General features: G+C 38.8%; 1 protein-coding gene across 3 annotated transcripts in view; it reads left to right on the top strand.

The window, feature by feature from the left end:
* Positions 1-24,978, top strand: part of LOC122788685 (ABC transporter G family member 23-like) — a 1,725,589-nt gene that overhangs the window by 123,899 nt on the left and 1,576,712 nt on the right. For all 3 annotated transcript variants that reach the window (XM_044055583.1, XM_044055595.1, XM_044055590.1), the window contains exon 3: positions 5,609-5,768. In XM_044055583.1, coding sequence (XP_043911518.1) covers positions 5,609-5,768 — 160 coding nt within the window. The remainder of the gene's footprint in view (positions 1-5,608; positions 5,769-24,978) is intronic.

Consider the following 24,978-nt stretch of genomic DNA (forward strand, 5'->3'; position numbering starts at 1 on the left):
GAAATATATACCGAACAAGAGAGGTCCCAGGACTGAGCCTTGTGGGATACCACTTGTAACTGGTTTGGAGTCTGACATGGCTCCAGCAATTCTAACCATGTGGGTTCTGTCCTTGAGCCAGTTTGCAATCCATCTAGTGACATAGGGGTTTATATTTAAGCTGGTGAGCGTATCTATAATGCCCGAGTGGGGTATTGTATCGAAGGCTTTTGCGAGGTCCAGGTAGGCTGTGTGGACCACCTTCCTCTCGTCAATGGCCTTGGTGACTGTTTCAAAGAAATCAACCAGGTTTAAGAGGCAGGATCTGCCCTTAACAAAGCCGAACTGAGTAGGATCCAGTGTCTGTAGGTCCCCAATATCTTTATTTATGAGGTCCATGATGATCCTTTCCATAGCTTTGCAGACCAAGCTAGTCAGGCTTATGGGGCGATAGTTTCCAGGATCCGTTGAGGCACCACCTTTATGGAGAGGGACCACTGTTGCTGTACGCCACTCTTTGGGCACATATCCTGTAGTAAGGCTGAGATTGAACAGTAGTTTTATGTTACTACTAGATATCTTCGCCAAAACAGACTACTGCATCCACCTCCCTTTACAATACAGTATAGTATCAGCAATGCATCTACCTACTGTGGGAGAAGAACCCACAGCCTTCTGCATCAAAAGCAAGTACACTACCTGTTGTGCTATTAACAGTTGAAGCAAATTCTATATAAGCAGCACTAAACTTAAGTTCCCCTGCAGTTCTCAGCTCCTTGTAAAATGTTGACACTAAGCTGTATCTCTGAACTTTGCAGCACAAGAAATCTGGAAAAAGCCAACATTTATTGGAGGGGGGGGGGGCAAAAGCCCAAAAAACAGGGACACATTTTAAACATTGCTTGTATAATTTTGAAAAGTTGCTAGAATAAAATGCTGTGTTATCACCATGCATGTCTTGAACCCAGAACTTCTCACTTCACACCTTAGCACAAAAAACCTGGACAAACATCAAAAACAATAATGGGAGAAATACTTCAGTTCTCACCATAGCTCACAACCATTCACACCTTAGCACAAAAAAACCTGGACAAACATCAAAATCTGAACAAAGTTCAGAAATGGTGGTGGTTAGGGACTTTAGGCTGTTCTTACCCTGAAGCAGAGGTACAGGGTTTGAGCCTGAACACCTATAGCCAGCAGGTGCATTATGTGGGGGCATTTACACACACACTTGTGATTGATTGTTTCCCTTCTGATAATCCTACCTTTGTTTCCCTTCCGATAATCCATTTGCGATTGTTTCCTGCTCGCGAATCCATTGCTTGCCTTCCAAGTTTGTTTCCTGCTCGCAGCCAGCCAGCCGGACATGATGTGAGCTCACTTCCAACTGGCTGGTATGCTCCTTAAAGCAGCCAACACCCTTTAAATATGTACGTTTTTTTTTTCAAAAAAGCTACCCGCTTCTAAAAATGTTGTACTGAAATTAGTACAGTGCATATGCCTCCCGACGTCCCTGCTTGTAAGGGGTGGGGCATCAGTGTTTTCTTCCTAAATTAGACCATAATCGTCTTTAGCACACTTTGCTTTACTGTCCACAGTATCAAGTGGCAGGGCAGAAGAAGAAAACGATTGTCATTTTACCCACTCGGAGAAAGTAAAAAAAAAAACAACATTCGGTTTTCATACTGTACCTGGTCCTTTTTTGAAAGTCATGCTGACAACATGAGTACTTTTCTGGCTACATTTACAATGTGTATCTGAATCTGAGGGCTTGCTGTCATTTATGAAGAAATAGTGGCAGTTGTATATTAATTATTCTGTGAAATGATAGTACTGTTTACATTTTGTGATATTTGTCATACATTTCACACATGACTTTTAACTATTTATTTTATTTTCAGATACATAAGCTATTTTTAGCTTCCTTGTTACTTTTCTTCATTTTTGCTTGTCATAACTTCTTAAATGTTTAAACGTGCACACAGGTTTCACAGAAGAGAGGTGCACTGGGTTTAAGACAAATTTTCTGTCAAGCAGCTTCAGTGTCACACAGATAGACAATACAATTATCTCAGCTACCACTTCTGATTAAGTATCCACAGCAATTAATGGCCTAGAAATAATCATGGAATTTTAACTAAAGATGCCTGCAGTCTGGAACAATTCTAGTCACTTCCTTTGTAGCTAGATACAGGCAGTACTAGTAGCCTGATAGCTTAATCTTAAACAAGCTTTTCATCCTTTTTGAAACAAAAGTCAAACCATGACAATATGATAATGCTTTAATCTCAGGGTTTAAGCTGACAGTTTGGCATTCTTTCTCTTTCCAGAACACTCTTTCAGGTAGTTGCACTATTAATAGTGTTTCATATTATCAGCACAAATCAGTTTTCTATTAATGATGATGAGTTTCAGTTATGCATTACAGGAAAATTCAGAGTAAATCCCTCATCCTTAAAGAAACTAAAAGATATCCACCTTGAGATGGCTGCCTTCAGCCTTGGCTTGAATATTTATTTGAGACTACCCCCAACATCCTGGATGCTAGTCATTGTTGTCAGGTAGGTAACTGGCATGTTGGGCCAACATTTAAGGGATGGAAAATATGGGTTCTATCTACTGCTTTGAGAAATCTGAAGGCAACTGACAAGCCTCTGTGAGGGCTTTTTTATCCATCTAAAAGGACTTAATAGAAGAGGCAGAATAGTAAAAGTGATATTTTTTGTACCACTTACATCAATAACAGCAAAATCAAGGCAGTTTTAGAAATTTTAGAGGCCTTTCTGACAGTACCTTCCTTAAAAGTGAAACAGCACATGACCTTACTTGACTCTAGGACTGAGATTTGAACCTGACATTTGCTAGTTTGTTCTGTTTCACTCATAAGGGAATATAACTGTTCAGCAAGAATGTATGTTGAGTACAACACTGCTCACATTCTAGTCAATCTAAGTATTTAGAGTTAAAAGTCATATTTCAATCCATTTAGGGTTTATCAAAATTAGCATTGTGGCAGAAACTAACCATTCAATTCCATTTTAAGGCTATGATAACCTAATTTGGTGCTACAATAACATTGTATAAGTTATAAATTGCATTGAATTTCAGTAAAATGCTAAAGACAAGGAGTATTTCCAGCTCCTAGAAAAGGTGATTACTGCCACAGATTAAAGATAACAGTTCAAAACATTTCACAGAACTCTGCTCTGGCTGATGATGAATATTATAGGTAATCAGATAAGAATATGAGACTATTTGATTTTTTTTCAGGACTGAAATAATAGGTTGTTAAGTTAAAAAAACTATGGATCTGAGATTAAGCACTGCAGATTTCAGAGGTAAGATTAACCTAGCTGGGTCTTTTAAATAGAGTGCACTAAGTGCACAGGTAGCCATTAACATATTGAAATAGTTTAAAGTGCCACAATAACATGTACTCTTTCCTTAACTATTTACCACTTTTGATCATACAGATCAAAATAAGTGTTCACAACTTTCTGTAGCATTCACAGCAATCAAATGCATAATAGCTACCAATGCACATTATTCTGCAGTCATTTTTCTAGGTAGCACTGTACTTTTTGGTTAGTGTATACATGTTCTGAGTTAGTTAAACAAAGCCTAATTTCAGATTTTGTGCTCTTAATGGAATCACTTCACTGTTTGGTAAACATGATCAGCTTTATAACTTTTGCTAGAAAGGACATAATTGAGATTCAGAAAAGAACCCTTGCACTGGCATATACTGTAAGTGCCAAAAGTTGCAGTTTACATGAACATGGGCAGTGTGATTCAGAGACATGTTGAGCTGTGATGAGGAAGACCTCATTGTCAGTTAATTTGTATGTCTCTGAATCAGATGTGAATTACTGCTCTTGCTAAACACCACTTTTCAGCAGTGTTACTTCTGGTGGCTCATGCATCACTTTGACACAGATACCTTCCCTTATTAACTCTCCCACAACCTGCAGACATTCACACTCACACACACACACACACACACACACACACACACACACACACACACACACACACACACACACCATGCACACATATATAGAAATGTCTTTTTAGCTTTCTCTGATTTTACAGAATGTCCCTGAATTTGCCTCTTATTTTTGTCATGTCCCTCATAAATTTTTTGATATTCTGATAAATTACCAAGGGTTGTAGTCAGTCAGTAATGGCAGGCATTAGAGTTTCATACTTCTTATTGTTTAAAAAAGCTTGTCGATTCAAATTGTGTTGTTCTATTAACTTTTAAGTGACTTTAACATAACGAGTAATATTTAAAAATTGTCCCATTTTCATCTATTGACTTTGTCCAGAAGTCTTGAGCAAGGGCATTGAGAGGTATGGTAGCAAACCCTACACACACACACACACACACACACACACACACACACACACACACACGCATACACACACATACACATTAAGACATTCATGCATACAAACACACACACACACACACACACACACACACACACACACATACACATTAAGACATTCAAGCATTCATACACACAGAAATGCACACACACACACACACACACACACACACACACACACACACACACACACACACACACACACACACACACACACACACACACACACACACACACACACACACACACACACACACGCACACACACATTGGCACTCAATATAATTGACAACCTCCCCCACTGAATTACAGTCACGGACACACTCACCCATTCACTCCCCCCCACACACACACTTGCACACACAGTCACCCAAGACTATTCATACCTCTGAAGACATGCTTTTATGCTGCCACATACATGCAGAGGCTTATCACTAAACTTCCTTAAACTTACCTGTAACATGGTCTCTCCCATTAAAAGTAATGAAGGAACATGACAGTTTGGCCTTGCAAAGTTATGCAGCCGAGAGATTCTCCAAATTGCTGCACTGTGTAAATTCCTTCCTGCAAGGAATAAGACAGTCCGCCACCAAAATGGTTTACTGAGATGATCCTGCTGATCTTGTAGAATCACTGCAGAGGGCCTGTCTATGAATAAGAAAGGGAAGAAAGGGTGTCCACCAGTATTTTTCCACCCATGTCAGGGCTTACTGTTGGTAGTAGCCCTTTCTGAATCCCACTGAATACTTCACTGACGTTTTGCAAATGTGTTTATTATTTATTTATTTGACATTTGTTTACCAGGATGGTCCGACTGGACAAGTAGCCCATTTTCAACAGAGGCCCGGGGAGAAGAGCTCCAAATACAAGTTAACAAGCCCACATTATTTACAAAGTAATTAATCACACATTATAGAATATACCGATTGCAATATACAGAGAATCAGCTAATATGCAAATTGGTGTATAGGCTTTATACAATGGAAAATGGATGAAGGAAGAAGTTAGAATGGATAAAGGGAGGAGTATTAAGAGGGGTTAGTGAGGTAATAAGAGCAAGATTAAGAGAAAAAAGGGAAAATATAGGGTGTAGGTAGAGGGGGAATGACACGTTTAGATGGGTATTAGGTTAGAGCACATAAATGTAATCACAAAGTACAACAAAATGTGAAATGGAGGTAATGTTTTTGTCAGTTAACTGATTTAGAACTCTTCTATTTCTGTTTGAAACTTTAGCTATGGGTTACTTGGTCCAAGTGGTTGTGGAAAAACAACACTTTTGAAGTGCATTCTTGGAAAGCTGAAGATATCTCATGGTTCCATTAGAGTATTAGAAAAACCACCAGCATTTCCAGGTCATGAAGTTCCAGGAAGAATGGTTGGCTACATGCCACAGGTACTTTAAATTAATATATAAAATATGCAGTGTATGCACAATCAGTGTTTAAACAACTGTCTAGACAAATCTGAGCAGTATACCACTTGTTTTGGACAAGCATATATGTTGCAATAAGTGGAATGCCACACAAGACAATCTACCAGGTTTATCTATATATCTGTCTGTCTATGTCTCTATAAGCCTATGCATCTATTTTTCTAAGCTGTTACTTGAGCTAAACTTGAAAGTGGTATTTACAGTTATGAGAGACAGTAAGCTATGGTACCACAGAATTTCAGTAACCCTTCCATCAGGAAGTGCCTGTGAGATTCTCTGTGATCCTTAGGTGTAAAAATGATGAGGGTGATGTGGGAAAAGTGCTTGTAGATAGAGGTGGAAAAATATGCTAATGGTGCAGAAATGTTGTTGCCAATGAAAAACCAAAAGCTAATTATGAAAGCAAAGTGAAGTTGACTCTACCCAAATATGAGGGTAATTCTCAATAAAGATGTGTGTTAGAGAGGATTCTGTCAGTGTATTTCAAATAATGTTTGACATGAAACAAGAAGGGTGTGAAGGAAATTTGCTGTATGATCTGCAGAACCAAAGAAACAGATATGGACGCAACCAAAGGAAACTTAAGCACTGGTAGAAAGTAGCAACATACATTGAATCGAATTAAACTAAGAGTGTAGGGGGTGATAATCACTGGGGGGAGAAAAGGGAAGAAGAGTTTGGAACCAAACTGCAGAAGGATGTACACTTTCACAGGAGTAAGCATGTATGTTTGTGGATTAATACGTCTGTTTTCAGCCGTAGAGTCAGTTCAAAATGCTATCAGGAACCAAACTGCAGAAGGATGTACGCTTTCACAGGCGTAAGCATGTATGTTTGTGGATTAATACGTCTGTTTTCAGCTGTAGAGTAAGTTCAAAATGCTATCAGGAACCAAACTGTAGAAGGATGTACGCTTTCACAGGAGTAAGCATGTATGTTTGTGGATTAATACGTCTGTTTTCAGCCGTAGAGTAAGTTCAAAATGCTATCAGTCACTTGTCTAGCCTCAGAGCCAAACTGAAATTGGTCAGAAATGATCAGTGCTGTACTCCAGTAAACAAATTCAAATAAATAAATTAAGCACAAAACTTTGTTAATTGTCAAGCAAGTGAAAGATGCTGTTTTGAATAGGGTACAGGAATGCAGACATAAGTTTTAGTAGTTTTATCAACTAAACTAGTCATGAAGCCTTTTGCTTGTTTTGCAGAAATGCAGGAATTAAAGTAGTTGACATGGTGTTTAGCTTAGTTAAATATTTACAAATAAGGGGACCTGTCCCAATTTTGGATGAGTTACCTTTGTGAAGTGGGTATGAAGAATCGAAGTCTAAGTGCATGTAAAATGTCAAATAAGAGCCCTTGTACAGTTTGTTGAACGTAGTCCATGGTACAGTAATATGTGTGGTAGTCCATGACATGGAAATGACTTTGACAGACACAAATACTATTAGTTTTAGCAGAAACTATGACTTGGTTAACCCAAGTTCAGTTAGTTGCATGGTCACTAGAGTGGCCAGGTGGGGGGATGGGAGTGATTGGATAACTTTGGCCTGTCTATCCTGTGGGAAAGTCATCCAGCTACTGGTAGATGATCACCTGCAGTAGGACCTTAGAAGGCCCACACCTGCATTGATGATACACTACTACACAAGAGAAGCACATGTGTTAGCATATTATTTTTACCTCTGAGCAGCAAAGCAAACCATGGGTTTGGAGGTTAGGGAAGTCCAGAGGATTATCCAACTGGCCCACTTCCTACCAACCAGCTGTCTCCTTCTGAGGAACAAATGGTCTGATAAGCCTCTTTGGATGGTGAATGAATGGTTTGGAAGTTCTCACCTATCTGTGGATGTCTAGGTCTCACCCATGCGAGGAATAAATGAGCACAAGTAGGGGGCCCATTGGGGAACTTTAGAAAATTAAATAAAAAAAGTCACAATTTTTAGATGTAAAGTTATCAGTTAGCAGTGGGCCCTATAATAATATTGTGTTTGTATTAACAGATAACTTGACATACAGGTTTACAGAGGAAGGTGGTGCTTGACTAGAGTATTCAATGAGCTATGGAAAACAGGCTTGAAGAAATGAGTGCCCTCAAAAACAGCAATGGAAAGAAGGGCATTAAGAGCCATTAAAAGATGGCACATATTGGGGTCACAAATTACAATGTTACATGCCTCCTGCACAGTTGAAGTATGTGTTCTAGGGCAGCTTTACACTTTTTGAAAAGAGCTGTTGCTAGTGCACATTCTGTTTTACTGACACGCATTCACTTGCACTTGTATGACTTGACCAGTTTAGTCATGCTACTTTAAGCCTAGCCAGGCCACTTGACAGGATGGTGTTAAGAGTTGGCTGTTAGACTGGACTTTACTTCAAAGCCAGGCTGAGAAAAGTATACAAAAACATTTCACTTCTTTCACTGCCTGTTTTTCTTCATGAGCACAAAGTGTCTCTATTGCTTTTTGCCATACTAGAATAATAATTCTTAAACCACATCTAGATTTCACCATGCAGACTATTATGGGCAGTATGTTTCATATATGGCTAAATAATGAGGTGAGCTCAGTGGCTACCTGTTCAGTGACATTGGGTGCCATTTTTTTTTCATATTTTAAGTGTAGTCACAAACACATATTCAGGAAAGTGTACATTGATGGCTCTCTTATCTCTTCCACCGGATGTGAATTCTAATGCAACATTGGCATATCTTCTTTAAAATGTAAATGAATTTGAATTCATTGATTCCCAGGACTGTTGCTTCATTCTCTTTCAGTATCTCCTGGAGATAAGTTCTCTCATTTTTTGTCATGCACAAGGACTCTTGCTCATCTAAGGCTAGATTAATTTAATGGCTGTGCATATGAGGCCAAAACGTCTGACTGAAATAAGAAAAATAGCTAAGCGGTGATCATAGATGTTTACTGCTTGTGTTAAACTAAAGCTTACTATAGAAAGAAATATTGAGTGCCTCATTCTCTTCTTGAAATCACCAGGTTACGTTAGGTCTCCTTAAAGAGCAACTCAGATTTATACTAATTTTTAAAAGAGAAGCCCAATGCAAATACCTTTTGAACGGGAGCACCACCTAATCATCTGCAATTCTCAGGGCCATGAAACAAAAAAACATTAACTACTGATTTGGATATTTCTCTCTCACCTTTGAATTATGAGCAACCCCAATGTGCTTTCTTCATCATGGCCCTAATGTCCATCTGTCCAGTTACCGCTCCTAGCCATTCCTGGTTTTGGCTTCACTATTTTCCTTATTCCTTCTTTACTGGCTTACGGTATTCCCTCTGTTCTGTAATTTAATCCTTATAGTATTCCCTGTATTATGTAATTTAATACTTATGTTATTCCCTCCGTTACATAATTGAATCCTACCTGCTCAGCACCGTGCTTTCTTCAGATCACCAGACTATTCTGTAGTCTGTTTAAATCTATCTGTATTATTTAAATATGTTTTATAATATCATTACCTTCCACAACTTTTGCATATACTTGTTTTTATTACATAGACGCACTCTGTACAAATCTCCGTATTACTCATTTTTAAAACTGTGCCTGTTACTGTATTGCTGGTATGTGAGTAAAAATAGCATGAATCTTTCTAGCTTGTCTTACTCCTGGGAAGAGCCTGAAAATGCTTCCTGTGGACCAGTTACCAAATATAGAGGATTAGGAGTGGGTCAGTGATTGTAACCACTTTATTATGTATTCAAGACGTGGATACCTTCAAATTCACCTTGAAAATGAAGCTTGGGAGGTGAATCTTGGCATCTATGTCCAAAACACACAGTACAGGGTTTCAATCTGCTGACTCGCTTATAATTCTTTGTAGTACATGAATATTTTGTTCTCTATGTACTACAAATCAACCAAAAGTAGGATTTAAAAAAAAAGGAAATGTGATGCATTATTCTGACCTCGAAAGCCAGTAAAGCAGTGGGGGAGTGGCTGACATACTTACGTAGTCCCTGAGTAAAGGAAACAATACTTAGTGTACTTCAGCAGACGGCAGGTAGAAACGGGAATTGAAAAGCAAAGCCGTTTCATGTCTTGCTGCTGCTGTTTAATGGTCAGCATTGCCTGCCTTTAGTGTAGTCTCCATGTTAACTGCACCTAGGGGGTGCTTAATAATTGTTAAGCACTCCTCTAAGCATTTGTTAAAGTCAGGTCTTAGATTAGCAGTGCTGAACCAGCATATAATTTAGCTGTTTTTTTGAGAGTAATCAGGGCACATCATGCATTATAATAAATAAGTTCCAGAAGAACTTGAAATTGTTAACCCAATCAGTTTCATGTAGAAAAAAACTGCAATATTTTTATCTAACAGCTGAAAACTTTAATTTACCTTTTCCCTGAAATGATGTGATTTGCTGATTTATTTCTAAGCTGTAGTTTCAGATAAGGCGTGCAGTATCTATTTAAATTTGGGCTTTGTGTCATTCATAGCTTTCTATCTGCTGCTATTTGTCTTTATTTAGAACTTCTGCTTTTACATTACTTCTCACTTCTGAAAGCCATGTGCTTAATTTACATGGTTCAACTGCTTATCAGTTGTGTATTAAAGGGACCACATCATCATTTTAACAGCTGCTCATGCAAGTTAACTTTTGTTTCCTACTCTTAGCTTAATCTTCTCACTTCCCACAAACATCAAGGTCAGTTCTACTTTGACTAAATTTTGAGAGTCTATTGCTACCTGACATTTTTTGGCATGGCCTTCTGCTTGAATTCAGTATGACTTGTACAGTCATATACATGTTTTTATTATATAGACACATTCTGGCCATCTCCTGATGAACTCCTTGATTTTCTTGGAGTTATTAGAAATGCAATTCTAATTCCGTTCTTCCAGACTTTGATAACTTTGTTCCTGTCAATTGCTTATTAAGGCCCAGAATCGAATTCAGCATGTAGCTAAACAACATGTGGCACTCAAACAGCAGTACGAGTTAAACAGAAAAAAAAAAAGAGTCAACCTGCACTATTTAGTTACGATACATGCTTGATAATTTTAGATTCAGCAATGATTTTAGGGCAGTCAATGTAGTTTTAACTTAACAATTTAGTTCCATTCACTAAGCAAGTATATGCAATTACTCATAAAATCATAAATTACTACATCTGTGAAAGACACAGGGCCATTAAGTGAGATGGAAGTGTAATAAACTATATTTGTGCTTTGGCACATAATCTGCAGTTTTTTGGCATGAAGTTTTAATTCAGTCTGAAGGAAAACACCCGCATTAAGAAAATGCATGAAAATATTGTGATTTATGCTGTTGCATGACTGAAGTACTCAGTCTGCTATTCAGAATTAAAAGACTTGTTTCCTTAGCATACTCTATGAGGTGAATGGAGGTGGCCTAAATTAGTATCCTGAACAGTTTGTAAGACACCCATACCTTCCACGCCAATCGAACAATGCTTATTACAGAGGGAATACTAATGACGTTTTTCTGGTTGAGTCTGATCAGCTTAATCAATAGCTGTATTTAGTGTATTTCACTGAGCGTATTCCATAACTTGCATTTCTGACCATTTAGCCCTATGATATCATCTGCTTTGGATTCCATGTCACTGTAATCTGCTACATGTACAACTGAATTCTTTCCCATATGACCTCTGAGGGAGGGGGTAAAATGGACCTATTTCTTTAATGTTCCCTATATCGCCTATAGTCATCAGTCCCTTTTTGCAATGATGATATTTGATCTTTAGTTGCCATCTGCTTTCTTCATTGGTTGTTTTATTTGATACTTTTTATAAATATTTTTTGTCATAGAATGACAATAGAAATGAAACAAAAACTTGTATACATTTGATAATGCTCTGTAATCTGACAGTATAGTGAAATTGTGACATTATTATGCATATGTATGTTCTGCAAGTTAACGTATTTTATCTAAGAGTAACCATATAAGATGTAGATACATATGCCTACAAATGTTATTGTGAAATTGTTTAACAACCAATCGTAAACAATTCATTTCCTGGCTGTTGTGTACAGTGGCATACATCTCTATACCATTTTATAGGCGTATGTGTTAGATACTTCTGATTAATGATTCATAGATTTATAGACTGTTACTAGGCTAACAACTCAGGGAGCTTTTCTAAGCCTAGCCAAGTTTTCCTGAAAGAATAATGATGTCCTGCATCCAAATAGGACATTGAAGACCAGGCGTTTATAAGCCACCTCTGTCCATAAGGGACATGGGTGCCACGCCCGGTGTAAATTTCCTATTCCCCATCCACTGGTCTGGGTTGTGCTTAAACTGGGTAATAGACAAACTCAGCTTCACATGGATGGGAAGCCTGTTCCATTTGAAGTGCAATCTCAGGGACACTTATCTGTCTCTCCAGCATGTTTTCTTTAAGTCACAGACAAAATTCTGGTCCCTAGACCTTGTATTTCTAGTACTCTTTGACTTACAAATATGTAGGAGGTTCATAAGTGTGGGGTTTGCGGATGCCTTGTAAACCAGGCATAGATCACCCCTCAACAGTCTATAGGAGACCGAGTAGAGGGAAAGGGCTTTAAGGCACTTTGCATAAGACAGGCTTGTTACACTTTGTATTCTATTTGTAAGGAACCTCAGACATTGCCCTAGTTGCTGTATGTATCTGGTCAGGTACATACCAAAGGGAGCATTGTACTCTATGATTGGTTTGATGAGGGCAGAGTGCAATGGGATAAAGACCTCTTTTGACCTAGATGCCCTGCCCTTACTTATAAGTTGTGCAACAGAAAAGGATTTCCTCATCACTGTGGCCATGTGGTGGTCAAAGATAAGGCTAGTCTCTACGTGTGTACCCAGATCCCTGACCACTGGGTTGACTGTTAGGGATGATCAACATGATAATTAGCTGGGATGGTTGACTTCCCAAAGGGAAAAACTATGCATTTCTTAGCACTGAGTTTAAGACAACAGCTTTGGCACCATTTGTTAGTCAAAGATAGACCTGCTTGAAGAATGCTAGTATCTGCAAGTGAGTCGATGATAACACCCATTATTTAACTTCTGTTACTTTTCTGACTTTGTCTGAGTTTAGATGGTGTGGTACCACCTACTGTGCGAGTACTTTTCATCTCTGATGAAACATGTCTAATATAGTTACTGTAATAATTTATTACAATACTGTTATTGTATTCTCATTTCTGGTATTATGTATAGTTACATTGCTTATGGTCAAGTCTGTGTTTGAAGATCTAAATAGATCAAACACCAGGCAAGCGGTATATAGTGATAAGGTACTCTAAAGTTTAGGAAATCTGTTATTGAATTTGATTTGTATATGTCTCTGTTTTAATGGGCTAAGTTAGTCAATAAACCAAGTTAAGGCTACTTATTCCTGTTCTTTCATTTTAAACTGTAGCAAGCAGCTGTTACAGCTTATGTCCCAATATGGGGCACTAAAGCACTTCAGCTCAGACTGCAAATGCAATACCAGCATTCATTTCTGAGTGCTGTTAATGCATTGAACACTAGTCAAGATCTACCGATTGTCCCCTCCTAACACTGAGCTCATGTCGGCTGGCCCATCACCTGACCCTAGCTATGCCTCAGCTACTGAGTACCACATTCACAGTATAACCATCAGAACCATTCATTTTTGTGAAACCATAAAAATGTGGAAAGTGAATTGGAAAAAGAGGAGCTTTTATGTTACAAGGAAGAATTTAATTGACCTTGAAAGGCATTAATATAAAGTTGTGAAAGACACATATGGAAAATTTTTTGCATTCAAATAATGTCAGGGGTTGATCCAGAAAAGTGCAGAAGGAGGGACTCAGTTAAAGGGTCAACATGAGGAAACATGGCAGGCTATTATAACAGATTGCGTGTATGAGGAGTTGGTCTTGTATTGCACTGCATTATGGGTATGATAAGGTGGGGGTGCTTTTGCAGTGCTTTCGGTACTGTGAAGTAGATAGGTAAATTTTCACATTGCACTATGGTTTTTGTGCTAAGAAGACAGTAAGAAAGGATTTTTGTGTGGATCTCTGACTTCCTCCTTGTGTTTTTTACAGTTTAAGTAGTTGTGGTGCTTTTTTGTATTGGTAAGACTGTAAGAAATATCAATAGATATATAAGCGAGTCAATTGTGATTCACTCTTTTCACTCCATTGCTGCTATCTCAAAAAGTCACATTACAAATATCATGCTTTACAGCATAGAGATACAGATAGTAAACATCTCCAGTAAGATGGAAGGTGGGGCACATTTTCAGGTTTTAATAGCCTGGCTGTGTCCTTTGCTGCCCTTTGTTCCTAATGCTATTGAGGGTTCATAACCTTAGAGAGTAAATGGAAGCTGAATATCATATGATTTGAGGAACAATTGAAAAATAAGAAAGATAAGTTCACAACGAGAATATTTATGCAAATATAACTCAATTTCACACATATATAGAGCAAGAAAAAATATAATATCAAAAGCTGAGGTCTGTACCTCTAAAATAAGGTCACAGCAGCACATTTTACTGTAGAAAAGAGAAAACTAAGTTTACAGCTATACCCGAAGTAATAAGTCAATCTAAATAGATCGTTGATGATTGTGAAGCTCTAAATAGTTTGTTGCCAACCATACCTCTCCATCTGTTAGTACAAGAACTGTGGACAAAACCTAAAAAAATGAGGGTGCGAAGGCCCAAAAATAGTGACAGATTTTAAATATCGCTCTTATAAACTTAGAAAGTTGTTAGAACGACACGATTTGTGCTAGCATGCATTTTCTGAAGGATATAAAGTCTGAAACTCAAATGTATGTCATTTTTTAGTGACTTCAGTCTGCAGTGATTTCCACAAAACCCCATAAATTTTATAAGGAACAGACCAAAAATATGAGGCAAAAATCTGGACATTCTGCAAAAATCTGGACATTTGAAGGCTATGTTGCCAACTGTGTAATTCTGAGAAAAGAAAGAAACACACGTTGTTGTGGTATAGTGTCTCAGTTTATGAGTCCAGAATTCAACACAACCGAGGTAGCCAAATGCACTGACTTGATAGTTTGGGATACTCATTCACACCTGGAGTGCCAGTCACATTCTACTCGTCTGCAGTGTTAGTTGTGCACGCTACACTGTCCCATTCAAAGCACTTGAAAAACAGACCACACAATACTAGTGTTACAAAAAGCTTAACTTACATATTAAAATTGCACTATACAGTACTGTGATTAACAAGCTTAAATGTAGAGCTGCTCTGGTGGCAGAGAGAGATAAATCCCTGAATATGGCCCAGCTCAGGTGATTGACGGATCAGCAGTGAGGGATGGGCATGCTCATCCTGGGTGGAAGGGCACATCTTAAGGATGCTTCCTAAAGGGAAGCATGGTCCAAAGAGGGGAGTTGCTTTCAGACTGAGTTGGTGAGAGTGGGGGCTGGGAAAAGGGAAATAGGGCATATAAAAAAAAAAAAAGATGGAAGCACAGATACCCAAGCCCACAGGACATCCTTAGGGTCTACTACCAGATCAGCAGTACCAGAGTAGTCTGGAAGATAGGAGGATGGCTGGTAAACCCAGCGTGGATGTGTGGTACTTGGGACTGAGACAGGAGGATGAAGTCTGAAGAGACCAAAAAAAGGAGGCTTAAACATATACAAATGAATAGAATCAAACATGTGAAGTAAAAAGCTACTTCCCTTGATTTAAAATAATTCTTCTCACATTTAACTGAATATGAGAGAGAGCTGCCCAGAATTAGACAGTCAGTAGCCAGCTGAAGTCAATACTTTTATTCTCTGCAGGGATTAGTCCATGTGAGGAATCTTTTGTCTGGCTGTTACAGCTAATGACTGGCTGATGCATATCACATGACAACAGTGCTGTGTACAACTATCTGCAGTAGTCCGTCATTAATCACAAAACAGGTATGAATAATCAGAGAGCCAAATGCATTGTTTGAAATGGATGGCTTGTGCACCTGAAGAGACTGTTGACATACAATAATCCCTGGTCTGATGAGTGAATGTCCCATTTGCCCACATGTATGCAGTACTAATTGGGATCATCTGCAACATTCCTGGATTCAAAACAAAATTGTTCTGAATGCTGCCTAAGCCAAAGTAATACAATTTCAGTATTACATTATGTCTGAAAAGAGAAGTGCAGGTGGCAAATGGTCATACAGTGAATGTGAAAGCAGCTAAACTGATTGCCATTATCTTTGTGTAGCACTTGTTTAGCTCTTTCTGGAATGTACCGAGGGTCTACTCTATAAATTCAATAAGTAGTCAGCTTTTTTATGGTTGTGAGTTGGACACATTAATACACAAAACCTAATACATCCAATACTTAAGACAGTGAAATTTAAAACAGCACACATCTTTGATGCCCTCTGGTAAGTATGTCAATGACTGCGCAATAATTAATAGTGATATCTCTGTGTATATGCAGAAACAGTGTGCTGCTAAGCTGATCCTGCCCCATTGTGCTTTCTAAGTCATAATTTATTAGTTTTAGTGCAAAGATAGCAGTTTCTACTCCAGCTGTGATAATGGGTTAATAACATAATACAGAGAACAAAAGGTATGTAAGGGTAGTTTGAAAAATGGCATTTGGTTCTTTTTAAAGTTATTTTAAGTATGAGGTAAATATCTTTTTACTCAAATGTATTTTATTATTTTTTTTTTAAATAACAAGATAATTAATAATACACACTAAAATTTGATAATTATATACATTATGTACAATGGCCTGAAAGAAGCAAAAAAAAAAAGGACTTTAAAAAATTTTCAGTGAATAAATAAACAATGTTTGTATAACTTCAGTTATTTCTTCAATGAGAGGTAGAAACCATTCGTAAAGTTTCAATAAGAGATATGACTTTTCCCCAGGGGTTGTTGATAAAGGGCTTAGGATGAATTCTGAATTCTTTGACTTTAGTTTCTTTCATCACAGTTTCTTTCAAATGAGATAAGAAGTCTTCAATGAATGGAGGAGAATTTGAATTCCATTTCCTCATGATGCTTTTTCTGGCAATCGCAAGTATTGTCCATAATAAAAAAAAAGGTTATTTTTATTCAAAGAAGAACCTTCATTGACATTATATAAAACCAATGTTTTTGTGAGTGAAAAGGAATAAAAAAATAAAGCTTTTGGAAAATCATCTATGTCACTCCAGAATTTTTTAAACTTATGACAGTCATAAAATATATGTAACAAGTCCGCTGTGCATACTTGCAAACACCTCCAACAAGAGATGTTTTTAGATTTACTAAATTTAGCTATTCTATTTTTGAGTCATAAACGCTCTGTGTAAAAATTTCCATGTGTATATACTCCAGTGTAGTGACCAGGAAGTATACTTTATAGGTAATAACATGTTAGATTTGTTTTCTTCAGATAATTTAGGAAGATAACCCATTGTGATATAATTCCAATATTTTTGTTTTGGTTGCATTTTATTGTTTATTAGTATTTTAAATAGTTTGGAAATAATGTTCTCTAAACTGGATTTATTGTATATGATATCATATAAATAATTTATTAGATTTGTTCTTTCTCCGAAAAAGGAATTATTAAGTATTTTGCAAAAATCCTAGGCATGAGCTAATATACTTTCTAGTAGTACCCAGTCATGTGAAGACAAGCTGAATTTATTCATAAGATGCTGAAGGTCGATAACTTTATGTTCTTTGATACACTATTGCCAACAAATAAAATTCTTATCTTCCCATGAAATGAATGTATTCTTGCCTTATCAAAAAATGTTTGTAATATTAAAGGGTATTAGAAGTCCATACTGGGTTTTAATATCAACATTGACATTAATACATTTCCTAAATCATCATATAGTGTTTATAGGTTTAAATTTTGTTGGGCAAGAAAATTATTGTAGGCAATAACAGAGCAGGTACCACACTTTACTGAAATGATCATCTAGAGAGAGGTTTGTTGAAATATTATTTTTATTTTGTAGGATGGTCAAATGCAAAGATATCCAGTTAGAAGAGTAATGTGGGTCCACCCAATTCAAAACAATTATAAAAATTGAAGCTTTGATGTAAGTTTCAGTATCTGGAAAGTATAATCCAAGCTTTATCCAGAATATAAATAAGTTAGTATTAAAATTGTTATGGTTTCCTAAAAGGAATAGAATAGCACACATGCATCATATTAGGCCATGGGATAAGGAAGGGATACACTTTCCAGATATGAGGTAAATATCTTGATGACAGCTCTTTCCATCTCCTCCTTCATAGGCTGTGTTGTTCAACAGTAGTTTGTGATGGTCATTTATCCTCAAAAAAGTTTTAGACTCCTTCTGTTTTTCTGCAGTTAAATGTTAAATATTAGCTGACTGTAAGGAGAAATAGCACACTATAGCATAGTTAATCTACTGGATAGTTTTGAAACAAATTATTCAGTAAGGGAACTGAAACTTCCCTTTTCATGTATACTCCCAGCGCTTCACCTCCTACAATGTTCCACATGGCCTGTCATCTACAGATTCCTGGAATGGGCAAGTCTTAAATGCTGCATACTTTTCTCATTGTTGCTGTTACCGTAACCAAGGGTGGGGAGTGTTTGCCAATATTTGTTTGAATATACTTCACTTCTTCAAGTACATGAGTCACAGTGTCTTCAGATGGTCCCTGAAGTAACACACAAATTGGTTTGGAATAACATAACAAGTATCTTAAACTTTAGTAAATTCATACTGTCCACTGGCATCTGTGATGGCTTTTATTGATTTTTACTATTTGTTAACTGGGATGGTACACTAGTCCATAGCCCCTTTTAAGTTATAGCCTTGGCCAGACAGGCAAAGAAACACATATAAAAAGTATAAATAATGGAAGAAGGTCAGAAAATATCATATCAAAAGTCATCATCTTCTTTCAGCTGTTCCCGTTAGGGGTCACCACAGCGGATCACCTGTTTCCATTTCTTCCTGTCCTCTGCATCTTGCTCTGTCACACCAACCACCTGCATGCCCTCTCTCACCACATCCATAAACCTTATCTTAGGCCTTCCTCTTTTCCTGTTACCTGGTAGCTTCATCCTTAGCATCTTTTTCCCAATGTACTCAGCATCCCTCCTCAGCACATGTCCAAACCAATGTAATCTTGCCTCTCTGTCTTTGTCTGCAAACCTTCCAACCTGGGCTGACCCTCTAATATACTTATTCCTAATCCTGTCCACCCTCGTCACACCCAGTGCAAATCTTAACATCTTTAACGCTGCCACATCCAGCTCAAACTCCTACCTTTTTGTCAATGCCACTGTCTCCAACCCATATAACATAGCTGGTCTCACTACCCTCTTGTGGACCTCCCCTTTCACTCTTACAGGTACCCGTCTGTCACAAATCACTCCCGACACTCTTCTCCACCCATTCCATCATGCCTGTACTCTCTTCTTCACCTCTCTTCCACACTCACCGTTACTCTGAACTACTGACCCCAAGTATTTAAACTCATCCACCTTCGCCACCTCTACTCCTTGCATCCTCACCATTCTTCTATCCTCCCTCTCATTCACACACATATATTCTGTCTTAGTCCTGCTGACCTTCATTCCTCTTCTCTCTAGAGCATGTCTCCATCTCTCCAGGGTCTCCTCCACCTGTTCCCTACTCTCACTACACATCACAATGTCATCTGCAAACATCATAGTCCATGGGGACTCCTGTCTGATCTCGTATGTCAACTTGTCCATCACCATTGCAAATAAGAAAGGGCTCAGAGCTGATCCTTGATGTAACCCCACCTCCACCTTAAACGCATCCATCACTCCCACCGCAGACCTCACCGCTGTCACACTACCCTCATACATATCCTGTACCACTCTTACATACTTCTCTGACACTCCTAACTTCCTCATACAATACCACAACTCCTGTCTAGGCACCCTGTCATATGCTTTCTCTAAGTCTACAAAAACACAATGCAACTCCTTCTGACATTCTCTGTACTTCTCCATCAACACTCTCAGAGCAAACATCGCATCTGTAGTGCTCTTTCCCGGCATGAAACCATACTGCTGTTCACTAATCATCACATCCCTTCTTAACCTAGCATCCACTACTCTTTCCCATAACTTTATGCTGTGATTGATCAATTTAATCCCTCTGTAGTTACTACATCTCTGCACATCACCCTTATTCTTAAAAATCGGTACCAAAACACTTTTTCTCCATTCCTCAGGCATCCTCTCACTTTCTAAGATTTCATTAAACAATCTGGTTAAAAACTCCACTGCCATTTCACCTAAACACCTCCATGCTTCCACAGGTATGTCATCGGAACCAACAGCCTTTCCATTCTTCATCCTCTTCATAGCTATCCTTACTTCCTCCTTGCCAATCCATTTTACTTCATGATTCACTATCCCTACATCATCCAACCTTCTCTCCCTCTCATTCTCTTCATTCATCAACCCCTCAAATTACTCTTTCCATCTGCTCAACACACTCTACTTGCTTGTGAGTACGTTTCCCTCATTATCCTTTATCACCCTTACCTGCTGCACATCTTTACTAGCTCGGTCCCTCTGTCTAGCCAATCTGTACAGGTCCTTTTCTCCCTCCTTAGTGTCCAACCTTTCATACAACTTTTCATATGCCTTATCCTTAGCCTTCGCCACCTCTCTCTTTGCCATGCACCTCATCTCCTTATACTCCTGTCTACTTTTTTCATCTCTCTAACAATCCCACTTCTTCTTTGCCAACCTCTTTGCCTGTATACTCTTCTGTATTTCCTCATTCCACCACCATGTCTCCTTGTCGTCCTTTCTCTGTCCCAATGTGATACCAAGCACCTTTCTAGCCATCTCCCTTACTAGCTCTGCTGTAGTTACCCAGCTATTTGGTAACTCTTCACTGCCACCCAGTGCCTGTCTTAACTCGTCCCTGAACTCCACCTCACAATTACCCTTTTTCATTTTCCACCATTTGATCCTTGGTGCTGCCCTCACACTCCTCCTCCTCTTCTTAATCGCCAACGTCATCCTACAAACCACCATCCTATGCTGCCTAACTACACTTTCTCCGGTCACCACTTTACAGTCTCCAATCTCCTTCAAACTGGCCCTCCTACATAACATATAATCCACCTGTGTGCATCTTCCTCCACTCTTGTATGTCACCCTATGCTCTTCCCTCTTGTTAAAATATGTATTAACCACAGCCATGTCCATCCTTTTCGCAAAATCCACTACCATCTGACCTTCTGCATTCCTTTGTATAACACCATACCTACCTATCACTTCCTCATCCCCTCTGTTCCCTTCACCAACATGCCCATTGAAATCTGCTCCAATCCCCACTCTCTCACCCTTGGGTACAGTCATCACCACTTCATCCAATTCACTCCAAAATTTTTCTTTCTCATCCATTGCACATCCAACTTGTGGAGCATATGCACTAACAACATTCATCATTACACCATCAATTTCCAGCTTCATAAACATCACTCTGTCTGATACTCTTTTCACCTCCAAAACACTCTTCACATACTGTTCCTTCAGAATAACTCCTACGCCATTTCTCCTCCCATCCACACCATGATAAAACAATTTGAACCCACCTCCGATACACCTAGCCTTACTCCCCTTCCATCTGCTCTCCTGCACACACAATATACCAACCTTCCTTCTGTCCATCATATCAGCTAGCTCTCTCCCTATACCAGTCATACTGGCAACATTCAAAGTTCCGACCCTCACTACCACAGTCCTAGCCTTTCTCCTCTCTTCCTGCCTTCGGTCATGCCTTCCGCCTCTTCTCCTCCTTCGGCTAACAGTAGCCCAATTTCCACCAGCACCCTGTTGGCTAACAGTACTGGTGGCGGTCGTTGTTAACCTTTGCCTCGACCGATCCGGTATGGAAATATTTACTGGTGACTGGATGAAATGATTTGGTGAAGTTTTACGCCGGTTGCCCTTCCTGGTGCATATTTATCCGGGCTTGGGACCGGCACAAAGAAATGCACTGGCTTGTGCATCCCCAGTGGCTGGGTTAAAATATCATATCAAAAGTATGAATGAAATAAGGGGAACATAAGGATAATGTATAAATATAAGAATATTTCAAATAATAAATAAATTTATAAATATAAGGGTATTTCAGAATAAATTTATGAAATAAATAACAGAAAAATATATGTACTAAAAGAAAGTCTATTACGCTATAGGACTGCTCCATACAGTTTGTAGAAATGTTCAAACATGATGCGTCTCTATACTTAGTGGCCTGAATTTATAAAGGTTTCTGCAAGCTGTACACAATATGTACACCTTGCAGAAACCGTTTTGGTTTCAAAGACGTCCCTAACATGGTGCTTTCGCAGAAAGATGTGCAGCACTGCATCGGACTATCTCTGCAGCTATGCTGCAAACTATGAGATGTGCAGCACTGCATCGGACTATCTCTGCAGCTATGCTGCAAACTATGAGATGTGCAGCACTGCATCGGACTATCTCTGCAGCTATGCTGCAAACTATGAGATGTGCAGCACTGCATCGGACTATCTCTGCAGCTATGCTGCAAACTATGAGATGTGCAGCACTGCATTGGACTATCTCTGCAGCTATGCTGCAAACTATGAGATGTGCAGCACTGCATCGGACTATCTCTGCAGCTATGCTGCAAACTATGAGATGTGCAGCACTGCATCGGACTATCTCTGCAGCTATGCTGCAAACTATGAGATGTGCAGCACTGCATCGGACTATCTCTGCAGCTATGCTGCAAACTATGAGATGTGCAGCACTGCATCGGACTATCTCTGCAGCTATGCTGCAAACTATGAGATGTGCAGCACTGCATCGGACTATCTCTGCAGCTATGCTGCAAACTATGAGATGTGCAGCACTGCATCGGACTATCTCTGCAGCTATGCTGCAAACTATGAGATGTGCAGCACTGCATCGGACTATCTCTGCAGCTATGCTGCAAACTATGCTAGTTAGCCATGCCCCACCAGAACTGTCTCAGGGAAGGCATCTACATGCTAAGCAATTCCTAGCACAGCTGGTCCTTTCTTGTCAAAACAGTGAACGTGGCCAAAATCATTGTAGAGACAAGTGCTGAGGTGTGTATGAGTGTATGCAAGGAGCTGCATGTGTGAGCACATGTATGACTGTGTGCCTGCTATGTAGATAGCATTAGGGGAGTTAGGGAGGTGGTCAGTTAGGTGTGTGCTTGTGTGTGTGTGTGTGTGTGTGTGTGTGTGTGTGTGTGTGTGTGTGTGTGTGTGAGAGAGAGAGACACTTATACCTCCACATATCCCACTAGACTGCTGAGCAGAGTCTACAACATTGGGTGGGGGGAACACAAGCTACCAGGGATTATTCTTAAAGCTCATGCTATAATAGCCTCTAACAGTGTAGGGATTGGGGGTGGGGATGAGATACACTAGGCACCAGGGTTTTTTTGTTAAAAAATGTAATTAAAATAAGTTATACAGGGATTTGAATTGTGTACCACTGACATGAGAAACGTATGCATTAGCCCACTGCACTAACACACTAGTGCAGCAGGTGCTTTTTACCTATTTAGGTAGGAGCACAGGCATTATGCAATGGCCTCTACATGCTGCCATGTATGAGGGAGAGCAACAGGAAGCTTTTTCTGTACTATGAATTCAATGAAAGGTATAAAGTGTGACATGAGTATTTGGAATTATGGACTGACTGTAATCATCCCTGAATTATGTAGCAGAAGAAAATTAGACTTTGTGGATGATCTGACAACAGGGTTAGGTATGGGGATAATGTGTGCATGCATGTCTTTTAATGTGCATTTTTGCGAGAGTGAGTGTGCTGGGTGTCATTCTGCTTTTATAATGCAGCCTCCAGTACCTAGCACAGGAGGTGCTGATCTGAACTTCATGGTAGGTAGCAAGATTCAGACACATACAAATTAGCCCATAATGAGGTCTTTCCTCAGTATGGCTTATGCGTCTCTGATTTGCAAAATACAGCATTGTGGTAACAGGGAGTTTTTAAAACTGCCCTTAAAGACCATGCTAGAGATCACAATGAATCCCATGTGTATTTAACACAGATGCTTTTTACATTTTTTTCCCACATTTTGTTTATCGATCTTTGTTATCTGGGTTAGAATACTGATCATAATGAATCATGTTCAGCACAGGAGATCAGAGAAGTAATAGTATTAGCAAATACATTAATACATAATTAAATCTGAAAACAGGTATTAGAAAGAAGTATTGACATTCAATATATGGGTATAATCATTATATGTATATAATATATAGTGTAACACTAATCATACAAGTACACATTCTTTCTGAAACTTAAAAAGTTGAGGGGGGCATAAATGGGTTTACAGAGTAAGCCCGCTGATAGTAATTGGTCAGTAGTAGACACACTTACCAGTAATTAACATGTTAAGAAAAGAGGAAAATTAAGGGGCCTAGGAAGTTAGGTCATGTGGTCTAAGGAGAGGCATTTGCACTGACCCTGGGTGAGATTTGTTTTTGGCATGTCTGGAATTTAGTGTAAGATGTAAAGTGTTTGAAGAAAGCAGATAGAATTCCTAAAGCTTAGGTCCAGGAGCTGAGAAGCCATGGTTGGTGTGTTGTAGTTTTGTTCTGGGTGTTTGTAGAATTGGTCCTAAATTACTTTTTTCTTTTAGGTTAAGATGGGGTTTTCACGGTTAGTTTAAGAGCCAGTGGGGAGAAGGTTTCTGATTGGAATAGTTTAAGGAACTAAGATCCTAGTAGGGTGTCTTTGTTTTGTTTAATGCGATAACATTTGACTTCACTCTTCGTTAGGTAGAGATAGTCTTGCTTAGGAAATAACACAATGAATCTACACAGTTTTTGGGCAATGTTTTGTAGACTTGCAGTGGTTCTGTTTGAAACAGTTGCCATTAATGGAAGGCCATATTCAAGCTGAGTAAAACAGATTCCTTTCCCTAAGACACACGTAGCAGAAAAGGAAAATAAATGCTCAGAAATGGCAACAGTTAAGTTTCTTTTTGTTTTATTTATTGTTCTTTTCTGTGTGGGGGATAGCTATGGAGATATGGAGATGAAACCTCAGGGTTTGGACAAACCAGATACCTAGTTACTTGAATAAGGTAGTTATTTGAAATGAAGTTTTTATAAGATCTTTAATTTCAAGGGGATTTTGAACTTTACAGTTTTTGGTGTGTTTCAAAGAGCATGGCTTTTGTTTTCAT

The sequence above is a fragment of the Protopterus annectens genome, chromosome 1.part2 (assembly GCF_019279795.1).
Source record: "Protopterus annectens isolate FY-2018-M chromosome 1.part2, PAN1.0, whole genome shotgun sequence".
NCBI lineage: Eukaryota > Metazoa > Chordata > Ceratodontiformes > Protopteridae > Protopterus > Protopterus annectens.